The sequence below is a fragment of the Amaranthus tricolor genome, chromosome 2 (genome assembly GCF_026212465.1).
Source record: "Amaranthus tricolor cultivar Red isolate AtriRed21 chromosome 2, ASM2621246v1, whole genome shotgun sequence".
Lineage (NCBI taxonomy): Eukaryota > Viridiplantae > Streptophyta > Magnoliopsida > Caryophyllales > Amaranthaceae > Amaranthus > Amaranthus tricolor.
The window spans coordinates 6,439,046-6,461,697 of NC_080048.1; the positions used below are offsets into that span (position 1 = coordinate 6,439,046).

At 32.8% G+C, this 22,652-nt stretch overlaps 1 protein-coding gene across 2 annotated transcripts; it reads left to right on the forward strand.

The window, feature by feature from the left end:
• The first annotated feature begins 656 nt into the window (after positions 1 to 656).
• Positions 657 to 20,638, forward strand: LOC130805129 (U3 small nucleolar RNA-associated protein 21 homolog). 2 transcript variants are annotated; one of them, XM_057669786.1, is made up of 20 exons: positions 657 to 848; positions 1,144 to 1,175; positions 1,358 to 1,495; positions 1,585 to 1,612; positions 2,092 to 2,192; positions 4,034 to 4,237; positions 4,430 to 4,673; positions 6,686 to 6,861; positions 9,198 to 9,280; positions 11,472 to 11,544; positions 11,942 to 12,007; positions 14,185 to 14,227; positions 16,171 to 16,310; positions 16,857 to 17,069; positions 17,595 to 17,679; positions 17,787 to 18,081; positions 19,048 to 19,309; positions 19,432 to 19,651; positions 19,862 to 20,076; positions 20,273 to 20,638. In XM_057669786.1, exons 3-20 carry the CDS (start codon positions 1,370 to 1,372, stop codon positions 20,420 to 20,422), a joined length of 2,724 nt encoding a protein of 907 aa, XP_057525769.1. In that variant the 5' UTR covers positions 657 to 848; positions 1,144 to 1,175; positions 1,358 to 1,369; the 3' UTR covers positions 20,423 to 20,638. The 2 variants fall into 2 exon arrangements, with proteins under 2 accessions (XP_057525769.1, XP_057525768.1); XM_057669785.1 differs by lacking the exon at positions 1,144 to 1,175.
• Positions 20,639 to 22,652: the final 2,014 nt, after the last annotated feature.

The window sequence follows — 22,652 nt, forward strand, 5'->3', positions numbered from 1 at the left end:
TAAATTAATACTTTGAAAATGTTAGAGATAGATTTGTTTGATATTATAAATCATTACTTTTAGATTATAAATGATCACTTTAAGACTCTAAATAATCAATTTAAAAATATAAGTGATATCTTTAGAGTTATGACTAGCAACTTTTAAATGGTTAGTTATAGTAGTATAAGTAATCACAGTATTAAAAAATGAGAGAAGAAAAAGATGGTATGAAATATTGGCTTAGGTGGATGCAATTCCATAATTTTCAACATTGGCTTAGTGGCTTCTAATGCTGATTATCAAAAGTGGTGGGAAGTGGGGTCTATGAACAATGCTCTTTTATTTTATCAAAAACCAATTAATGATGTGGGTTATAAAAAAATGAGGATTACCAAGTATGTTAGGTTCACATTTCAATTTAATTAATTAATTATTTTTTAAAATTATTTAATTAGGATTGCTTGTATGGATCCGTCTTACAGTGGAATGGTATCATACAAGTAATCACTTTATAATTTTTAAATAATTATTTTTATAGTTTTTAGAGTGATTAATTATAAATTTAAAATCATCAATTATAATCTTAAAGCAATCAATTAAAAAAATAAACTAAACTTAAAATGATCACTTACCATCTTAAATAATTAATTAAAAAAATAGACTAAGGCGATCTCGTACAAGTGTAGCTGTAACTCAAAAGTTCAACGTTCAAACCCTAGCTAATTCCCTATTTCCCCACTCGACTCCTGCGGCATACGACCCACCTCCCCATTCCACCACTCCTCCCAGCGGCGCACCCTCCCCATTCCCCCACTCTCTTCCTGCGGCTCCAGTGCACCACCGGCAATCAGCTTACTCGACTATAGGTACGAACTTATGCTTTGTTTTTGATCAGATTGTTATTCGATTATAACAAAAATAATTCCTAATTTGGTACTTTTAGAATATATTTTGTTATATGATTTAAGAGATTGTTCTGTAATTGTATATTTTGTTATGTGTTTTGCATTTGGTTTTCAGGAGAATTTGTTTATGGGATTTAATACAGGGAATTATTAATGTTTGTAGACTTGTTTTTGGGATTTAACAGTAGGAATATTAGTTATGTCATTGTTAGTTTGACGATTGAGGATTGAATGAACTGTTGGTGTACTTGTGTAGGCTATGTTTTGTAAGAAAGACAGAAACTAAAGGTAGAAAATTTCTTGTGCTAATTTTCCATGTTTAATTAAGTTTCCCGAATTTATTTTTTGATGACATGAGAAAAAGAGGCTTCAATATGTGCTGAAACTCTAGCCTAAGTTCTACATAATCCCTAATTTTATTTTTCATTAATTTTTGATATTTTTTGAAAATTTTAATTTCCAATGTGTAGGTTCTTGAAAATATGGGCATTTTTGAAGCCTTTAGAGCAATTGGCTACATTACAAGTTCAATACCTTTCTCTGTTCAAAAACTTGGCACTGAAACTTTCGTCACTGTTAGTGTTGGAAAAGCTTGGCAAATCTACAATGTACATTTTCTCTCCTTTCCTTTTGTATCTTGTTTTCATTGTCGAAACAACTAAAGTATGCATTTTGTTTTCTTGGTTTTGGTGGACAGTGTGCTAAGCTTAACTTGGTACTTGTTGGTAAGTTGACATCTTTTCTATCAGCTGTTTTGCTTTTGTGAATTTTATTTAGTTGTGGAGAATGTGCTGGAGTTGCCTTATCCATGATGTTTATTTTTTTATATTAGTATTTTTTATATAATTTTTAGATGGTGTCTTTGATACTCTAGTGATGTAGTCGAAGATTTATATTTTCTTGTTAAAGATTATATTGGATTATAGTAAAATGACTTTTCAAATCACGTGCAAATATTTCTTTGAATCCACATATGATCTTTGCTATAAAAGGTCAATCATAGCCAATCTCTTTGTTTTCACAACAGTAAATTGCATACATATGCTCCTTAAACTTGGTCTTGGTTGGAGCATAGGTGGGTGTTACTAATGACATTAGGGTGAAGAATGTTGTATCTTTAATGCTCTATTTCATTACCATCATGTAGTTTAGTTCTCGTTGGCTTTTTTCATATGCTTTACTGATCTGTATGTCATTAATGAAGGTCCTCAACTCCCCAAGAAAATTCGGGCTTTAGCTTCTTATCGTGATTATACCTTTGCAGCATATGGGAACAAAATTGCAGTATTCAAACGTGCTCATCAGGTTATTGATTATAGGCTATTCATTTTGTTTGTTTCTTTCCGTTATATGTATTGCAAGTTAAAACTCCCATTGATAAATTTGAACATGTTTTTCCTACTATTTTTTTGACTAATGATTATGAGCCACTCTGATCTTGAAACACACATTGTCTCTTTCTTAGACTGTATTTGAATATTAGATCTCCCATAGATTGTGCTCAAGGCTGTAGCCTTACACAAACCTCGTACTTTGATTAATTATAAGTTTTGAAACTTTTGGTCGATGGAGCTGCATATGTTTCAATTGTAAATTTTTGATGTACTTAATTTGTTTATATTGATTTTTAGAAGATAAATGACAAAATACTAAGGAAAGTACTTTGGTGGGTTATGTTAAGGGAAGTCACATCACTTGTATATAAACGTATAATTTAAGATATGTGTGAGGAAGTACAAACCTATTGTAGGACATGCGGAAGCAACTCAGGAATTCTCAATCACAATTGATTTACATCAAGCTTCCACTTTGAGAGCTTCTTTGTAATTCTAGTCTAGATAACAATGAAACCATGTTGCTTGTTGTTCTTAATGATATCATATTAGTTGAAGATACCAGAGATCAATGCTAAGCAGAGATGTGGAGAAAAAATTTTAAACTAAGTTGGACTAAGACATAGTACATAGATAATTGCCGGCCATATCATAGGTTTTGTAAAGTTAGATACAAAGACGCTAATTCCAAGTGAATGTTTAAGTATCTTGGATCACTTTTTATATTTAACAAGATTTACAATGTAGGTTTTGTGGATAAAAAAGAGAGTTGTGACTAAACTATTATGTAACTCAGGGAGTGCGGAGTGCCACTAAGGTCAAAGGGTAAATTCTACCACATTACTATTTGATCATTGTAAGAAGATAGGGGTAGCTCAATTTTGTTTATTAAGGTGTGTGGTTATACCTTAATGCTATGTTTGGGAAGAATGATTTCATTTGGAAATCTAGAATCAACTCAAATTTAGTATAGCCTAATTATAAAGAAAATTTGAATTTGTATTTAAGTCGATTTTACCATTGTTTTAAATGTAGTTAAAGTTGAAAAGTAGAGAATGACTTTCCAAACCTTGTCATTTTCAAATTCTCCATTTATGATTTTATAATTAAAATTTACAATTTGAAATGAATTACTTGTTCCCAAATACATCCTAGAGGATAAGATTCGATATGAAGACATAAGGAGTGTTGATGTCTAATAGAGGCATTATGAGAGGAAACTTTTTTACTTTGTTCTATATTGAAGGCAATATGAGAAGAAACTTTTTACTTTGTTCAGATCATGTTCAAAGATAGCCCAAAACTTTGAAGAGAGTAGTAGAAGAGAAAGGCCGAAAACGACCTAATAGTAGAAATGAAGAATGACATGAGGGATTGAATTTACTGGAGCTTATGTAATACATAAGGAGGAGTGGAAAAGTATGTGTGATCAATAAATTTTACTTTCTAAGTTTTTGGTTTGTAGTAAATGGGGGGAAAGTTGTACAATATTTGTTGTCGACAATCTTAAGGGTTGATTGTTTTAGTTCATGACTTCATGTAATATGTTAGGATTAAGGCTTTAACATTGCTATTGTTGTTGCATGAGAACAATGAAGTAAATCTAAAGCTCTTTGAAAAGCATTTCACCTTGTTTACTTTTGATTATTTTCTAGTTGGGGTGATGGGATGATATCATTATTTTTAGTTGCGGTTTCATGGTTGCTGTCTTGATGTTTAGTTTAATTTATATGTCAGGAGTTACCGGTTGGACGAATTGCAATATTTAATATCATTTTGCTGTTGTGATGAAAGCTATTGTTAATTGAACAGGTTACAACTTGGAGTTCACATAGAGCAAAGATCAAGCTATTGTATTTATTTGGTGACCACATTTTGAGTGTCGACGTTGATGGACATATGTTTATATGGGCATTTAAAGGAATTGAGCAAAATTTAGAGCCCATTAGCCATATTGTGTTGGATGACAGATTTTTACCCACTTGTATTGTGCATCCAGATACTTACTTGAACAAGGTGAAAAGATTTTGTCATTATTGTTTTTCTTTGATTGTGTCTACAACCTTATCTTATCAAAATATTATTACCACACATTTAATTGTAAGGAGAATTATGCGTACAAACTTTTTGTTCCTGTGATTAGTATGGTAGGAAGGCTTCTAAAGGTTTTTTTTTATTTTTTTTATTTTGATTTTTTATTTGGTCTAGGTTATTTTGGGGGGCCAGAAAGGCAATTTGCAGCTTTGGAATGTTAACACAAAGAAAAAGCTTTATGATTTCAAGGGTTGGAATTCTCCCATTTCTTGCTGTGTCCCGTCTCCAGCACTAGATGTTGTTGCTGTAGGTTGTGCCGATGGGAAAATCCATGTCCATAATATGCGTTATGATGAAGAGCTTGTCACATTTACACATTCAATGCGTGGTGCTGTGACTGCTTTATCTTTTAGCACAGGTTAGATTTTTGAATATTTTTTATGTTTTATGAGTCTCGCTTAAGGAGTATTCTTTACATTAAGGAAATTTTTTCTAGGTATAGCTAGGTAAAAGCAACATATTTGCATGACTTTGCTTTAGAGTCTTCTTCTGTTATTTGAAGTCTTGAATTTTTCTTTTGTTTTTTTTACATTTAGCTAAAGGTTTCTTAGGCTTCGTAAATCACAAGGATATACAAAAGCTGTTCTTACATGATGAGAATTAATATTCTGGTTGTCGCCATAATTTTTACACTTGTTTAACTGTGTAGCTTGTGTGCTTTTGTATAGATGTATGTAGCGTAAATATGTCATGTAATAATGGTGCTTTAGAGTCTTCTTCTGTTATTTACATTTAGCTAAAGGTTGCCTAGGCCACGTAAAACAAGGATATGCATAAGCTTTTGTACATGATGATCATTAATATTATGGTTATCTTCGTAATTTTTACACTGGTTAAACTGTGTAGCTTTTGCGCTTTTGTACAGATGTCTGTACTGGGAACATGTACGTAATGAACTACACTTTACATATATTTTTGTTTTTAGGTATGGTAGCTATTACTTTTTCCATAGAGATTGCAATTTTGGCCCGGTGTTGCATGAGAGGTACACCATGGCTATCATGGTGCACTTTTTAGCCTTCGACACATGTTGCCTGAACTGATGAATTGAAAATCATACCTTCAATCCTTAGTAGAGTTCTTGAATATAAGTTACCGTTAAATCATACTTAATAATCTTAGTTTTTGAAAGAAATAAGAATACCTCAAAATGACCAACAAACGATTTCTGTTGTATTCATGCCATAGTGCAAAAAGGCGGTAACATGGTGATGTGGTAACAAGGATAATGGGGTTTCATACCGTCAAATTTCAGCCTAAACAATGAAATATCTCTCTATAATGCGAGTTTTTTTACGCTTTTATGATGCGGGTAATATCGGCCTCAGTAAATTTGAAAACCTTTACGATAGTCTTGTTTTTGCACAGTGATCCATACATCCACCATTTGATATGGTACATATCCGTTTTACTATGTATCTTAAGATTTGATTTGGGTTTTTTGTGGAAGGATGTTTGCATGATTAAATGGTCTTGATTAAATTCCTTGTTTCCGTCTCGAAGTGATTGCATTATTCTATTCTCTTGTCATGCACGAAGAAGTTCCATATTTATTAATTTTACTTGATAGAGGTGTTCTAGAATTATTGATTTGCGATGTTATTAGAAAAGCTGAAAAGATATGGCATTATGGCAATAAAGAGTTATATTTTTGTTGAATAGAAAATACTTGAGAAAATGTAGTATCTGTTACTCCTGCTAAGTTCCTGGAACTTGCACAAATGGCCAGCCTAAGCTCTAATTTACTTCATTAAAAACAATTACTTGTGCACCAGCACAATTCTTGTAGAATTACTTCTTGTCATGTGCATTTGCAAATAGTCCCTTCTCTAATCTTGTGCATTTCATGGTTCTAGTTTGACGTCACCTCATAATAACATTTTCTTTACATTTGAGTTACAATAAACCTGAGTTTAGTTATTAGGAACTCGGCGTCTTTTGTAGTAGGACTATTCGATAGTTATGCAAATATTAGATATATTCAACTGATGTGGTTTCCATTTTCCTTCAAAGTGTTGAAAGTGTGGCTGCTTAACTGGCTGTAAGCTAGTTGGTCAACTGTTCACATACACTAGGTGATTAAGACTGCCTATATGTGTTGTCAGTGTTTGTTTCTTATTTTACTTCGTCAAGCAAAGTATTTTTTTGACTATAGAGGTTGGAAGAATCTGCCATAGCTATATACTACTATTTGGGATCAGGTTTCATAAGGTTAATCGGAAGAAACTTGTTTGCTCTGCTAATTCGTGGGAATATGAGGGGAATTGAAAATCTTTTACACGTTATTTACTACTGTTAAATATTATGAAATTCCTTGTTCAATTATTTTTTCTTTTTCTCCCATTTAGCTAAGCTAAGTCTTTATTTCAGATGGGCAACCTCTGTTAGCATCTGGAGGTACTTCTGGTGTCATTAGTATATGGAATCTTGAGAAAAGAAGGCTGCAATCAGTTATAAGAGAGGCTCATGACAGTGCAATTATTTCACTTCACTTCTTTGCAAACGAGCCTGTTCTTATGAGTGCATCAGCAGACAACTCTATTAAAGTAAGCAATTCTCTTAGTTTTTGGCTATTATTACTTTTCATTTTGATGTGCATGTGTTCTCACCTTTATTGTATTCCTTTCAAATCCTTATCAGCTTGACATAGATGCAAAATTTACATGTGAACTCAATGAGGCATGAAAAAATTGAGCTTTGTAATGACATGAAATCCATGTAGAGTTTTAGAGATCTACGAGCTGTTCTAAGGAACATAGAATTTTGTTCCTTGAAAATTGTTTTACTTTTACCTTGATGTACTTATGTTATTGACCTGTTGCAGTTATGTGAACATTTTTAGACTCTGCTAAAACATTTTGGATAAAGTCAGTTGCTTTTAATGGAATGGATTTTTATGTATGCTAATCTCCTGTGATCTTGCTTTTGGTTTTTCTTCATTGAAAAAGGTTTTTTAAGCTCTCGCCTTTAGGAATGTTTTAGAATATGGGAAAATAAGCTCTCGCCTTCTGCCTAATGAACCTTGTACTCTGCCTTATGGCCCTGCTTAATTTTTTAAGCATATTTTCATTTGAATGAATTTTGGACTCTAATTTGTTTTTGACTTAAAGCCTTGTATGCTTAAATAGTTTCCTCTTCACATGTTATTTGATTTTTCATTATGTAACTCATATTAACTAGGTGGTCAAATTGCTATAACTTTAAGCAGTGGTCCGCCTATTGGATTTAGAAGTAGTTTTTTTTTCTAACAGTTAGACTGTGATAGATCGATAGCTACTGAAGTTACCATTTCAGGACGACATTGATCCTTCTGTGCTAGCTTAGTTTTTCCTAACCTTTTTATCTACCTTTACGGAACATGTCAAACTTGATGACCGGAAACGATCTCTATCCAACACAATGTTTAACCTTTAGTTCGTTCCCCCATTTTCTGTACCTTCTTTGCCGAAGTACTTTGCAATATGGTGTCAGTTTCTATCCATGATGCCCTTTATTTGACTACTACATGGAACTTTACATTTGTAAAGTGGGTTCCTGGTTGGAAATTGGGATGGAATATGGCATCTGTGACATGTGGGTATTCTATAACAGAATTAAATCAACTTAGTAGTTAAGAATTTTTCTATTTCTATTACTTTCTTTGTCTACATGAAAATTGCACAACTTTTACGAAGTTGTTATAGTAATTTGTAGTTGGAGGATAAGGGAAAACACAAGTAGTTGGAGAAATGAGTGTATGAGATGAAGGAAGAGAACAAGTTTGTGGATGGAATTAAAATAGAGCATGATAATTGCCAAAAAAGGAAATCATGCAAAGTAATCAGGACAAATTTAAATAGAAATAGGTAAAATTTTATTGGGACAAAGGGAGTATTGGAGAAAAACAGAAGTGTATTTTTGAAATTAGTAGCTTATTTCCCGTTTGTTCTTGGTATTTTGGTTTGCACGGTCTTTGTAAAACACTTGGATCATTATTATCTCTCATTATATGTTATGAATTTTAAAAAGTTTTTATGAAAAAATATTTTGCGACAATTGGTCAATGGTACTTTTATAATACTCCCATCGTACCTATAATGTTTTGGGTGAAATTTAGTGGAAAGGGGAATTGAATTGGAGAATAAGACAAAAAACAAGTGGATGATTGAAATGAACGGTTAAGATGGAGATAGATAATAAATTTGTGAAGGAGATTAAAAGAAAGAAAGTGGGACAATTGCCAAAAAGGAAAGAGTGCAAAATGAGTGAGACAAACTAAAATGGAAAGTAGTGGGATAGTGGGAGGATTATTCATTATATTTTCAAGATATTAATGGTCAAAGTTTTTTAAGTTTGACCATAACAGTCAAAAACCATAACATAGGAACTGAGGTTGTAGAATTCGAAATTAGTTGAGAAAAATTTGCTCTAATATCTACTTTGGAGTGGGTAGTCTAGATAGCAAGAGTTGCACATGCTCGTTATGCTTTGTAGTTCATTTTTCATATTAAGAATATTTTATTTTAATTACCTTTTAAAAATTGGCATTTTGCCACTTATGTTTTTGGTTGAAGTCATGGATTAATTTGGCTACAATGTTTTTAATTGCCATACTTGGGCAATTAATGGTTTTACATTGATGCTATGCTTGCTGTTTGATGCTGAATTTAACTATCAGAATTGGGCTAGAAGTCAGGCAGGGCTAATGAACTTTTTAAATTTTAAATGAAGGTCAAAGTTTTTTTAGTAGTTATTTGCTACTCTTAATGTGTGTGTACGCGTGCATGTGTCTGCGCATGCTATAGTGGCAGAATTTAAAAAGTTTTCCCTGAATTTTTAGCAAATTAGCTGTTTCCTTATTTACTTTGTTATTCTTCTTTAAACTTTTTTTGTTATTTGCTAGATGTGGATATTCGACACTACTGATGGGGACCCACGGCTTTTACGGTTCCGGAATGGTCATAGTGCACCTCCTCTTTGTATAAGGTAGTATGTTAAAATTCTGTTCATATTTGAATTTACCAGAAAAAGTAGAAAAAATTATAAATTTCTTGGTTCTACAAAACTTCTATTAATGGCTTATTTGTGTAACTTGTTCTTTAGTCCTATCACCATTTTTGTGAGGTGTTGGCAAATTTGAATATACCTCATAGGAGAGTATTGAAATTATCTTTTTTGCTCTTAGGAAAATCACTTAGGAGTTAGGAGATCACTGAATTTGGTCCTTGTACAAAGTAAAACATTAAGTTTTCATATGGTTAAGGAATACTTGATTATGGCACAAGGAACTTAGAAAAAGCATGGCTTGATACATTAAGCAGTTATAGTTCTAAATCTTTTGTGGTGTTTACGAGTTTAGATGCTCACATTTCACAAGCTTCACTGATTTTGTGATGGGAATTTGTGGTCTCCCATTAGACATGTAATCATGGTAATTAGAAATCTTGATTCTGATCTACGATTCTACAACTTTACGATCCAAAGCAGGAAGATGATCCCAAAATCAGGTAGGATCTTATATTCTTAATAATGTTAGGATTGTACGATCCTACCAAGATTAAGAATATGGGTGATAGGATCATAATATGGTTGTACTATCCTACAATTCAACGACTCGATCCTACAAGGATAGTTTCAATCATAAAAAATTCTGATATTCTAGCTTTTAGTTACATATAAATATAAGTTAAAAATATATCGTCATTATTATATTGAAAATTTATGTGCTTACTGACTTGCAGTTCATAAATGATTATAAAAACTATTCTTTTTTATCAATCAAAATATTAAGTCCAATATATCTTTATTTACGGCTCAAAACTTTAAAGATGAACTTTACGAACCAATATGTCCGAAAATCAGTTAGCCTACTTCATATCAAAAATATTGGAAGGATCTTATGATTCAGTGATTCGATTCTACCAATTCCGATCTGACTCGCTTATTGATCTTGGGTAGGTTTCCGATTCTAACAACCGTGCGTGTAATCTTTTCTGGTGAAGATTGAAAAATCTTAGTTATTGGGAAAATTTTAAGTGTCTTTGTTTGAACTTTGAACAAATTGATCATTTTGGAAGAAAAGGAAGTGTTAATAGTAGGAAGTAAACTGATTCTTTATAGTTCTACTATTTTCTAAAGTAATACTCCTTATCCTTGCTCATGACGAAGAAAAGTAAATGTATTAATCTTTTTACAGTGGTATGCCCTTTTACTTTGTTGAAATTGCGGGGTTGCTTGGTATTGTGAGTGTTGGTTTTTTAGTGAAATTGGATGTCATTAATGTTCATTGGTATATGTTTGAGAGAGATGGAGGAGGGGAGAAGATGGTACGTTGTCAATCATTAATCAAATTATTAGAGTTAGGAGGAGTGGTAAGCCATGCAATAAACGAGGGAGGAGTGAGGAATAGGTTTGGAATATGAAACTTTGATTGGGTGTTGGCAATTGCTATGGAGTAAGTGGGATAGCGAAGTTCAAATGTAAAAGAACTATCAAAGAGATTGAATGATTGATTGTATATGAAAATTTTGAATTTTCGAAAATCTGAAACTCAGTATTCTAATATGTATGAAATGTTGAATCCTGAGATCAGATTTCCAATCTATATTTGGTTTCTGGTTGGCTTTATGGAAAACTGGATGTTTTCTAAATGGATCTTCAAATAATGCTTTCAAATTAGAGTCATAAATGTATTTTACAAAAAAATTGACAGAATTGACCTATTAATTACATGCACCAAAAGGTCCCGACTCTAAATATTCTACTAAAAAGTCAAAACTTTACTTAACACCACAGTGGCCTTATTTGGTAAGTTAAAGACTGGAAACCGAAATGATGGTTGAGGATATATGCACGGGTGCACCCTAATGCTGATCCGTTTCCTCATAATAAGATGAGATCAGACTGGAAATAGTTTGATTTATTGTTCTTAATATTCTTGATTGTTAAACTGAAAATATTGGAGTTGGTAATGAAATTTGAGCTTGGGTTGCTTATTACTGTGGCATGAAGAGTATCCGAATATGGAAATGCTATCATCACTTTTCCAGCTAGCCAAATGTTTGAAACTTAAATGCATTCTATTAGATGTTTTTGGGCCTTCTTTCCTTAATGCCTTACCAAAAAGATTATTTTTGAATAAAGGAGCCCGTTCCAGTGTTAATGATTGTTTTGGCAGGTTTTATGCAAACGGTAGGCACATTCTCTCTGCTGGCCAAGATCGAGCTTTCAGGCTTTTTTCCGTTGTTCAGGTCTAATTTTGCTTTTTTATGATATGTAATTTCTACTTAGAGCTTGTTGCACATTCTCATAATTTTCCATTGCTGTGGCTCTGTATTTTTTACTATACTTGTACCATATATATGGTATTTACTATTTCCTTTTCACATTCTACATGGTATTTTATATTATAATTTTGTGTTGTGGCTCTGTATTTTGTTGCGCATTCTCAAAAAGTTTTTTGAATGTAGTTTAGATGTTTCGTCATTAATTATTTTTCTATGTCAACTTGTATTTGATACAATAAAGTAATGGAAGATAATTGTTAGGGAATTGTGTTGTGTAAATTTGTTTGATAATAGTCTTTTCAAATTTGTAGTAGTCATCATCGTTGATGTTATGATTTTGCTTTTTTTTTGTTATGATCAGGATCAACAAAGTAGGGAGCTCTCGCAGCGTCATGTTGCTAGAAGAGCCAAGAAGCTAAGGATAAAGGTATAATTGCAATTATCTTACTATCCAGTTTGTTTTGGCTTAAGTTGTTTGTAAATTATGATGAGTTCTCTACGCTTCCTTAACCATGTTGGATACGTCAAACTACAACTAGTTGAATTTTGAAGTTCCTTAGTAGACATGAGATAGAGAGAGAGGGAGGGGTGAGAGAGGGAGGAGGGAGGGACTGGATAGGAGTTTTGCCAAGCTGTGAACTTTATTAACATCAAGGCAACAATAAAAGCAAAAGGGTGTTGAGTGGTGAAATCTCGTGCGTTAGCTAGAGCACAAGCCATCTTTGAGAACTGAAATTTAAAAGTGCACTACGTGCATTATGGTTGATGATAATATCAAGACAACGGTTTAAAAGGAATTTATGTCGGGTTTTATTTGAGTTTATTTATGAGATCCTATTCTCCTTAACTTAATTGCTTTTGCAAAATTGTATTAATTTGGATTCTGTAACTTTTTTAATTTGCTTGTGCACAATTGTTGTAACGGTTTAAGAGCTTGAATTACGCAATGTTGACACATCTAAAAGCCAATGGAAGCATATGTATTTTACCAAAAAATATATAAAAAATGGTGTTAGTATTACGTAAGGTGCGATATCTTGATAATAGAGTTTAGCTATAAAAGTTCTAGAATTATTTGGAAAAACTTATTACATTGCAGCGATGAAGGGTTTGTTTGGAAATGTTGTAGCCTGAAGTTGTTGGTTGGTTTGACTAGCTTCCAATAAGCTAGGTTGTTTATTAGAGTAAAAGTTGATAAAAAATTAAAAGCCAATAAAAAAGCTACTCTTGATACCTTTTTATTTTGGCTTAAAAGCCAGTTAATCTGCTGGCCAAACATTTTTTCTGGTTGTTTGACCAACCAAAATGCCAGTTGATAAACCAATGAAAAAGCCATTTACCATACACAGCGAAACCTCAGATTTGTATGGACTTATTGTTTGCTAATTAATACTTATTGAGCAATTAACTTAGATTCTGTGTCATAAATTCTTTCTAGAGGGAGCTTGCGGTTGTTTTGATAAACCTTTATTGGGAAGGCTGGTGTGTTTAAGTTTATTTATCTGATAAAAGCTTTTGCAAAAATGTTGGATACCTTTTGTAAAAAATCTGATGCTTTATGAAACAATTGTTAAGTCTTCAATGATATAAATTTCTTTATGCGTAGATGCCTTTCTCTATTGATATCATTATATCATCCAAATTATCTTGACGCAGTAGAAATCTTGGAGAAATGTGCATATTTGTCTCTTTTAAATATCGAGTCAACATTAGTTTCAATTCAAGTTCTAGAATAACATATATTTCTACTATATAAGTATATAACTATAAGCTCCCTTGTACATCAATATTTTTTTTTTAATTTTTTATTTATTTTATTTATTTATTTTTTTATATTCTTCATGTATTAGTTTGGCTCACGTACTATGTTACTTGAACATTGATACACTATTATTAATATTACTATTGTTTGTATATGCTAGCCATGGTGATTGAAGAATAGAAAATTGGATGCCTTTGATTTTTTGATCCTAAATTCATAACTACATGTGGTCCTCTTTAAACTGTCTCAGCTATTATGGGAAGGTTGCTTCTCAAAATAGGCCGAACTATGATATTGTTGTTTTTATTAGGTCATTCCTGGTCTACTACGTACAAGAAAATAAATGGTCACTTGTTTTGAGAAATAGTCCCCTATATTAGAGATTGGTGTTTGAAATCAATAATTTGGATTATTTTAAGAAGTCTGCACGTTGTGAAGACCAGTGATGATGAATACTAACTTTGAACATTTTAGGGAATTAAGTTTATCCTTGGCATGTGGCTAAATGCTACTTTTTAACTCCATCCTTTTCCATGTAACGCTAATGCTTCCTATTTCTTTTGCTTTTGAATAGCTTATCCCATTTAGTTCTTGGCACATGGTGTCTTTCTATTTCTCTCCTCCCCACCTTCTCCTATTTTCTATCTTTCCCCTCTTATTGAAAGAGATATGTAGCTTATTTGGAAACAAGAGAAATATTCTAGTTGTTGACTTTTTGGGAAGTGTGTGAGTTTTCATCTTTGAACGCTTTTCAAGTGTATATGTGCTTATTTAGTTGCCTCTATTATTACGGTATTATAAGCTTACTTCGCTATTTCACTTGTCTTTTTCCTGTATGTTAGGAGGAAGAAATCAAACTGAAGCCTGTTGTAGCATTTGATTGTGGTAAGTTCTCTAGATACTAGCAGTTTTTCTAATGATTACATGTGTCTTTGAGTGAAGATGAAAATTATTGTTTCACTTTTGTAGTTTATTGGGTTTTTTTTTTATTTTTTGATATCTTCCCTTAGTTTACGTTAAATAAGTTCAATTAGGTTAACAAGTGCAGACAAGAGTTAGCAAGGTAGAATGAGTTCAGACAATTCTAATTGGGCTTACTTAAGTGCGACTCTCAACTATAATAAGTGTTGTTAATATGGGTCAGTAGATTCATCTTTATTAATGCTGAAAAAGGGCCCCAAAATTAAGATATTCAAATAAGTTTATAGAAGTTCTAATAGATCGAAAGAAACAACATATTACTCTACACCTCATTTTACTAATTGAAGCCATTAGTTAAATTTCATGTATACTTTTGAATGGGTTTTTTTGGAATCTATAGTTCTATGCTCATTTGTAAGAATGATTAGGAATTCAGGTTACACAATTTTTTTATTGGTGATGAGATAAGAAAAGATAGAATTCAATTGTTTGAAGTTATAAACTTTTGTAAATGCTCTGTACTAGGACCTATATGCCTAATCTATTATAACTAATTATGTAAAATCATTTGTATATCATTCAATGATGTGTCCTTAGTCAAGAATGAAAAAATTTTGATGCATATATCTTGTGTTGTCAGTGATTAGTTGCACCATTTATGAGTATGATGTGTCCAATTTCCATACGAACGAATCAAACCACAACATGTGTTAATTCATCAACCCACGTCTTAAGTTGCAAAGTTGACAAAAAATAATTTTTAGCTCAATATATGAGATATTTTCACCGTGTAAAAGACTCTCATTGGGTTTTGGGATATTTTCATTTCTCACCGAGGCTCAAAGATTTGAAAGCAGTTTGAGCTCACAACATGTTTCAATGTCTTTCACTTGATTATTCACAACTACACAAGCAAACCTGCCATAACTTTAGCTATCAAGTCAAATTCTTGGTATCAAATTTCAAAATTCTAATCCAAATTTAATTACAAAATAAGCGGTTATATATAAGCCTAATAATCCTAGTTTAGGCATACCTCTAACATAATTTTAAATTACATTAAATCATATCTTAAACATGCTCCTAATATCGTAACAACACCAACTAATCACTGTGTTTTATCAAACATCTACCATTAAACTTTTAAATGAGCTAAAATTCTAACATAACTCGTTGCTTCGTTGAACCTGATGCTGAAGTGTTGGCGACGACTTGCCGTCCTATATATGTTGATTTGATGCTGGGTCTGTGCTTTTGCTTCTGCTTTGCTTGTCCCTCTGCCGACCTACCTGACTGTGCTTATGTGTGCAAGATTCTGCACCAATCAGACAACAAATGCCAATTTTAAGTGTAAATTACACCACACTCTATACATTGTAGAGTCCGTCCAAATACTTTGCCTTGACGGCTTGACCCTCTTTCTATGCACCAGTGCAAATTGGTGCATTGTTTAGAGTTGCGACTCTATTGACGATCCTTCATTGATTGATATAGCTTGATAATGATAAGTTTGGATCAGATTTTGTAATTGTACATCACAGTTCATACCTGTCATAATATAATTTTTGTTTTATTGTCAATGTACGTTACAGTTCATACCTGTCATAATATAATTGGTGTTTTATCTTTTGCCTGGTGTTAGACTGTTAGCTTGTTTATAGTTGCCATATGATGTAGCCTGTTACGAATAAGTAGGATTTAATTTTGTCAATGTACGTGACAATTTAGAACTTTTTTAGTCTAATTGGTTTTTCATCTTTTGCCTGATGTAAAGTTGCTTAAAGTTTCCATTTATATCTGGGAACCCCCACTCCCCAACCCTGACTGTTGTGATGTTCACTCTGGTTTGATTTTCCAAGAGTTGCCTACTTAATGGTTAATTTTCGTGCTGCTAAAACAACTTTCAGCTGAAATTAGGGAGCGTGATTGGTGCAATGTGGTTACTTGTCACATGGACACGTCTGAAGCATATGTTTGGAGACTGCAAAACTTTGTATTGGGAGAGCACATACTAAAGCCCTCTGAAGAAAATCGGACTGCAGTAAAGGTAAAGAGCTTACCTACTTTTTATTTCTTGTTTTTTTAGTTTGACTCTCCAGAAGACTTTCTTTAGGTTTAACTTACCAATTTTGATCATACACCTGCTTAATGTAAGTTCTTTAATATTGGCCATTCATTAAAGTGAGTTCTAGTAATCTTGGACTTGCATGTAACTTAAGTCTAGATTTCTAGGATCAATGTTCACGCATTTCTAGAGCTCAAAATTTTGTTTAATTTTTGTAACTTCCTTTGTTTCTGTTATCTGTTGCCTCCCATGTGGCCCTTCAATGTCTTGTTCTTCATTATGAAGACTTGATTTTATTGCAAAATTGTGTACTGGCTGTTGTATATACTATATAATGGGCTTAGTCACCACAAATTTCATTGATGTCACCATGAATTTAAAGGTTACCCAAATAACAAATCAATATTCTTTGCAAACGTATTTATTGAATAAGCATTGGTGATTTGAATGGATTTTGTTGATGCGTGCCTTTTTTTATTTTCAATATTCATATTTCAAGATGATGTGACCTTTTTGCCTTTTTTTCAGTCTTGCGCTATTAGTGCATGTGGAAACTTTGCTGTTCTTGGGACATCTGGTGGTTGGGTTGAGCGGTTTAATCTCCAATCTGGGCTAAGCCGAGGGTCTTACTTGGATAAGTCTGAAAGAAGGAGCTGTGCTCATGATGGAGAAGTGGTTGGAGTAGCTTGTGATTCAACAAATACCCTTATGATAACTGCAGGATATTATGGTGATATAAAGGTATGTTTACTTCTTTTTTTTCTCAAATTTCTGATTTTTGGGATGCAGCGCGCATTTGAATCCAATTATTTTTCTGCTTTAGTTAATATTTGTCTTATGTGATTATTTTAGTTTTGTTTTGTTTTGCTGATTTTTTCTTTTTGAAGGATCTATTTTTTTTCTAAAAGGAAGACTTTGCATGACATGAACTTGGATATGTAACCTTTAGATTTTCTCTTCACATTTAATTGCCTGAATTTGATCATTTATTTTGTACTTTTTTTGAACTTCAAATTAAGGTCTAATTCTTGTAGTTGTTACGCTTAACAGCCAATATTATCGGCGGGGTGTCTTTTAGGGTTGGAGCATTAAGTTTTCAGTATAAAAAAGGATATTGACTTCAGTAGTCTTCGATTTGAATTTTTTTTACTCAAAATTCCATTTTTGTGTTTGTTATTTGTCCTTCTGTTCTGTTTATTTTCTTCCCTGCCTTTTGATGGGAGAAACCTGGGTTCTTATTTTTCTAACTCAAGGATTGTGATGCAGGTATGGGATTTCCGGGGTCGTGAGTTGAAATCCAGATGGGAAGTAGGCTGTCATGTAATTAAGATAGTTTACCATAGGCCTAATGGTATGTTTGCTTCTGTTTCTTAAATTTTTAATCAAATAGTTTTAAAATTTCTTCTATCCCATACATGTATTCCATAGAATAAAATTGTGGCATTTGATATGTTTCAGGGTTATTGGCTACTATTGCTGATGATTTGGTCATTCGTATATTTGATGTTGTGGCACTTAGAATGGTTCGAAAATTTGAAGGACATAAAGACCGTGTTACCGATATGTGCTTTAGTGAGGATGGAAAATGGCTTCTTTCGTCCAGCATGGATGGAACACTTCGAATTTGGGATGTTATTTTAGCTAGACAAATAGATGCGGTTCAAGTTGATGTGGCCATCACAGCACTCTCTCTGTCTCCTAATATGGACGTCCTTGCAACTACTCATGTTGATCAAAATGGTGTCTACTTATGGTAAGAAGAAATAGTTTTCTTAAACTATCCAATTATCCAAATTTATTCAAATTTGAATGTAATTTAGTATTATGGTTTTGTTTGATGTTCGTGGGTCTAGTTTGTTTGACTGGTATTGAGGTTTTGTGATGGACATTTGAGGCGCTAAATATGTTTGTTGAAATAAGCAATTTATTGGTATCTGTTAATAGGTATACTGGCCAATGTATTCACCCCTAGCTGAAAAGCTGGGGCAAGTATAGCACCTTACCTTTTGTCAGCTTTTTTTAATTATGATCAACCAGTTAAAAAACTTTTTATATCATGATCAACCAGTTAAAAAACTGCTTTTGAACACTCCCTCTTTCTGTTTCATAGTTTATACTCACTTTTATGGAAAATTTTAGTGAAGTTATGACCATTAGCTAATGACTATTTTGACTTCATATATATATATATATATATATATATATATATATATATATATATATATCTCATACGACAATGTCGGAGCCCGAATCCCAAAAGATTGGAGTTGGCTACATGAATCTAATTTTTGGTAATGATCATGAGATGACTGAGTTGATTGTCATTAACTTACTGCTCACCTCCTCCCTTATTCAGGCATGGGAGTTGGGACTGGCAATAAACGACAAGCACGCACATTCGGAGTTTTCAGATATATTTCATAGAAGTTGAAATTAGAGTAACATATTATGAGAGAAAATACTTTTTAAGTAGATACTTGGGAGACCTAAAAATCAAAGTATAAACCAAAACAAGAGAGGTAGTGCTTTTCGTTTGTAATCCGACTTCCATTGTTATGCTAGATGCCAAAACGCAAAAGCTATATAGGTTGTCTCCGATCACTGGGTGTATGAAATTGCACTTTCAGGGGGTAGTGCCTTAGTGAACAGACATGCATTGATCGTTTCAGGTCGTTGACTGTTGCTCATTTTGTTAATTATTTTTCTGTGTATGTTGCAGGGTTAATCAGGCGATGTTCTCTGGATCATCTAGTATTGAACCGTATGCTAGCGGGAAGAACGTTCAGCATGTCAGTTTGCCATCTGTTAGTACAGCTCAGGGTAGTAAAGACACTGATCTTGAGGAAGGAGATACTGAGCATTTATATTTAGAAAAGACTGCCAAAATGCCCATATTCGACCAGAAAATGCCTGATTTAATTACACTCTCACTTTTGCCCAAGACCCAGTGGCAAAGCTTGGTCAATCTGGACGTTATTAAGGTTCTTCCATCTCTTCTGATAATGAAACACTTACTCATCCGGGGCAAATACCTTTTTTTGTGGCAGGACGTTTGTTCTATTATTAGTTTGATGTGCTTATGTAAATCTTTTGCCATTTCCAGGTTCGCAATAAACCCATTGAGCCTCCTAAGAAACCTGAAAAGGCGCCATTCTTTTTATCTTCAATTCCGTCTCTTTCAGGGGACATTATGTTTAAACCAAGTGAGGTGGTTAATGAGGAGCCAAAGGATGGAGATTCTAGACATAATTTTGATCACATGACTGGTTTGCCTCCTTCACCATTTGTGCAAGTGCTCCAGTCTGCTGCAGAATCCAAAAACTGTAAGTTTATTCTCTTTACTGACACAAAGTTTACTCGTATAAATATGTCTTAGGAAAAAAATACAAGTTTCCGAAATTTTTCTGTGAAGCATTTTTACAATTCATAACTCATATTATAGTAGTATATCCAATATTATATTGTTGTCTCGTGACAAATAATGTAGAACAGAGAGAAAATAGGACTTTCTTTTGATCGTGATGCTTTTGCAGTTTCAGCATTCACCGATTACATTAAAGGTTTATCTCCTTCATCTTTGGATATGGAGCTTCGAATGCTTCAAATTATTGATGAAGATGAATTTCAAGAACTCAGTAAAGGACCAGCATTGCTTTCACTTGGTCTGCTTTTAGATTATTTCCTTCATGAAATATCTTTCAGAAACAATTTTGAGTTCGTGCAGGCGGTTTTGAGACTGTTTCTAAAGGTTTGTTATTCTCATGTCTGATTTTGTTAATCACTACCGAATACTAAAGCATCGAAAGCCACTTAATGCTCATGTTTATTTTCAGCAATCTAGCCAAACTTGTTAATCACTACCGAATACTTTAGTATCAAAAAGATTTGTCTGTTGTTTTTCTACTAGTTTTCACACCATAACTTTTTTGCAATGTTATCTGCAGATTCACGGAGAAACAGTGCGATGTCAATCACAGCTTCAGGAGAAGGCACAGAAGTTATTAGAAACGCACTGTGCAGTGTGGCAAAGTGTAGATAGATTATTTCAGAATTCTAGATGTATGATTGCTTTTCTTAGCAATTCTCAATTTTGAAGCTTCTAAATAGGATGCTCTTAAGTAACAAAATTTTGAATGTAATTTTGTTTATCATGATTTGGCTCGAGATTAGGGTGATTTACCGTGTAGGCTTTAAAAGGTAGCTCGATAGCATATTTTTTCGTCCAAAACGTGCCTGTTTGTTTTGCCCGAAACCAAGAATTTTGATGTCATTTGACGTACAACAATTTCTATATGCCTATTATTTACTTATGCCTCTCGTGATCGATGATCCTTTTGGATCTTATTAACCAAAAATATACGACTTTGCGCTATATTTAGCTCAGTGCCAATCGAGAAATCCAAGGATTAGTTGGATAATATTTAGGTTAGGTTTTGGTCGGTTTTGAGTTGGGTTATAATCGAATTAGGTTGATGTTTATAAATGATTATTTTTAATCAATGTTAATTTTCGATTGAGTTAATAATAAAATCATCTTTAATACCTATTTATAGTATTTTTAATGCCAATTACAGTATCTTTAAAGCCTATTGATAGTATTCTAAATGCATATTTACATCATCCTTGATGTCTATTTACATCATCTTTAGTGTTTATTTATCGTATTTTTAATATCTGTTCACAGTATTCTTAAAGAATTTAAATGTTTACCTATAATATTTTAATGTTCACCAAGTAACTTACTCTATATTTTTTTTTATGGGCTAACCCAATTAGAGATGGTATTTCATATAGATCGTCTCTTACAAGTATATATGCAACCATTAATGGTAAAATAGGGACCAAAATTAATTGTTTGTAGGCTACGAGCCCCTAAACAAAAGCACATCACCAATTTAGTTATGCTTAATTGATAAACTATAAACAGTTTGTTAATATATGAGACCTCTGTTTTTTAGGGTCCTAGGTGGTCAAACACTTTGAATTGCCATAGAACCGCCCTGCATGAAATAAAAATTCAGAGAATCTTGTCTGCATTGATTTTTGCCCTATTATTACATGCAATTGGGAAAGGACTGAAAAATGATTTTACAAATAAATGGAAAATTAACTACATCATTATTTACATGATAATATTGATACAATGTAATAAGTTTAATCTGTCACATAGCTTCTCCACTCTAATTTAGTGTCGTTCATGGCATTTTATAGATTTGCCAGATAAATATATATCTTGCATCAGAAACAACCCAGTCTCCACTATTAATCTCTAAATAACATTTGTTTAGGTTGAAAAAGATAGTTAGACCGAAAAGTGGAACAATATGCATCAACCAAAAGTGGGAGATGATGCATAACATAGAAGGTACCAGTAATCCATGCAAGGAGACCCATAACAATTGCTAAAAATAGCTGTTTAAAGATGATAAAAATAGTAACCATGAAGGCTAACAACATTGTCATTATAGAAAAGAATAGTAAGGCCAGCCCAATTATTAATTTTAGAGGCAATGATACCAAAAAATCCTGTTCAGCATACCTTGATGTTAGGATGCCAAGAAATGTTAACTAAGGAAAATGTCCGATATTACCAAAACCCAAAACAATTTATTGTTTTGTTGATGATTCGGTAGTTGAAAAATAGCTTGAAAAACGACTGCTGTGACTTAAGTTGCGACTACCACACGATGTGGCTGTGTCTCGCATCCATTTCTCACCTTCATGCCTTAGTGGATTGTGCTTGAAAAACATAATATTTAGCATGAAAATTTGATCACCAATAAAAAGAAAATTTAAAAACCAACACCACTATTATCAAATTACTATATTAGTTGTGGCTTGTAAAAAAACCTGGCAATGACCCTAGTTTATCGTTATTTAAAAAGAATTTTTGAAAAATAAAAAAAAAATGAAAATGTTGACAGCGACCCCAGGTCGTCGCTTTTGTAAGCAACGACATAGAACCATCACCTGCCCGTCGTTATTTTTTAAAAATAAATAAATAAATAAAATTTTAGATAAATGGGTGGTCATCTAGCTGTCGCCATTTTGACGTTTTAAAAACTAGGGGAATGTTTTACTGTTGCGAGACCGTCTCATTTTCTAAAAAACACGACAAACGTTTGTTCTTCGTCTTTCAACAGTCCAATTAAAAGATTTTTTTTATTTTTAGTTATAACCATATCACAATATAAAATATACTTTTTCCGTTCCAAAATACTTTGTAACATTTAACTTTTCTCGCAGCCAATGTACTAATTCAATTCTTAATAACTCTAATTAATGCAAAAGTTTTAAAATTTAATATAAATAATCTTTGAATTG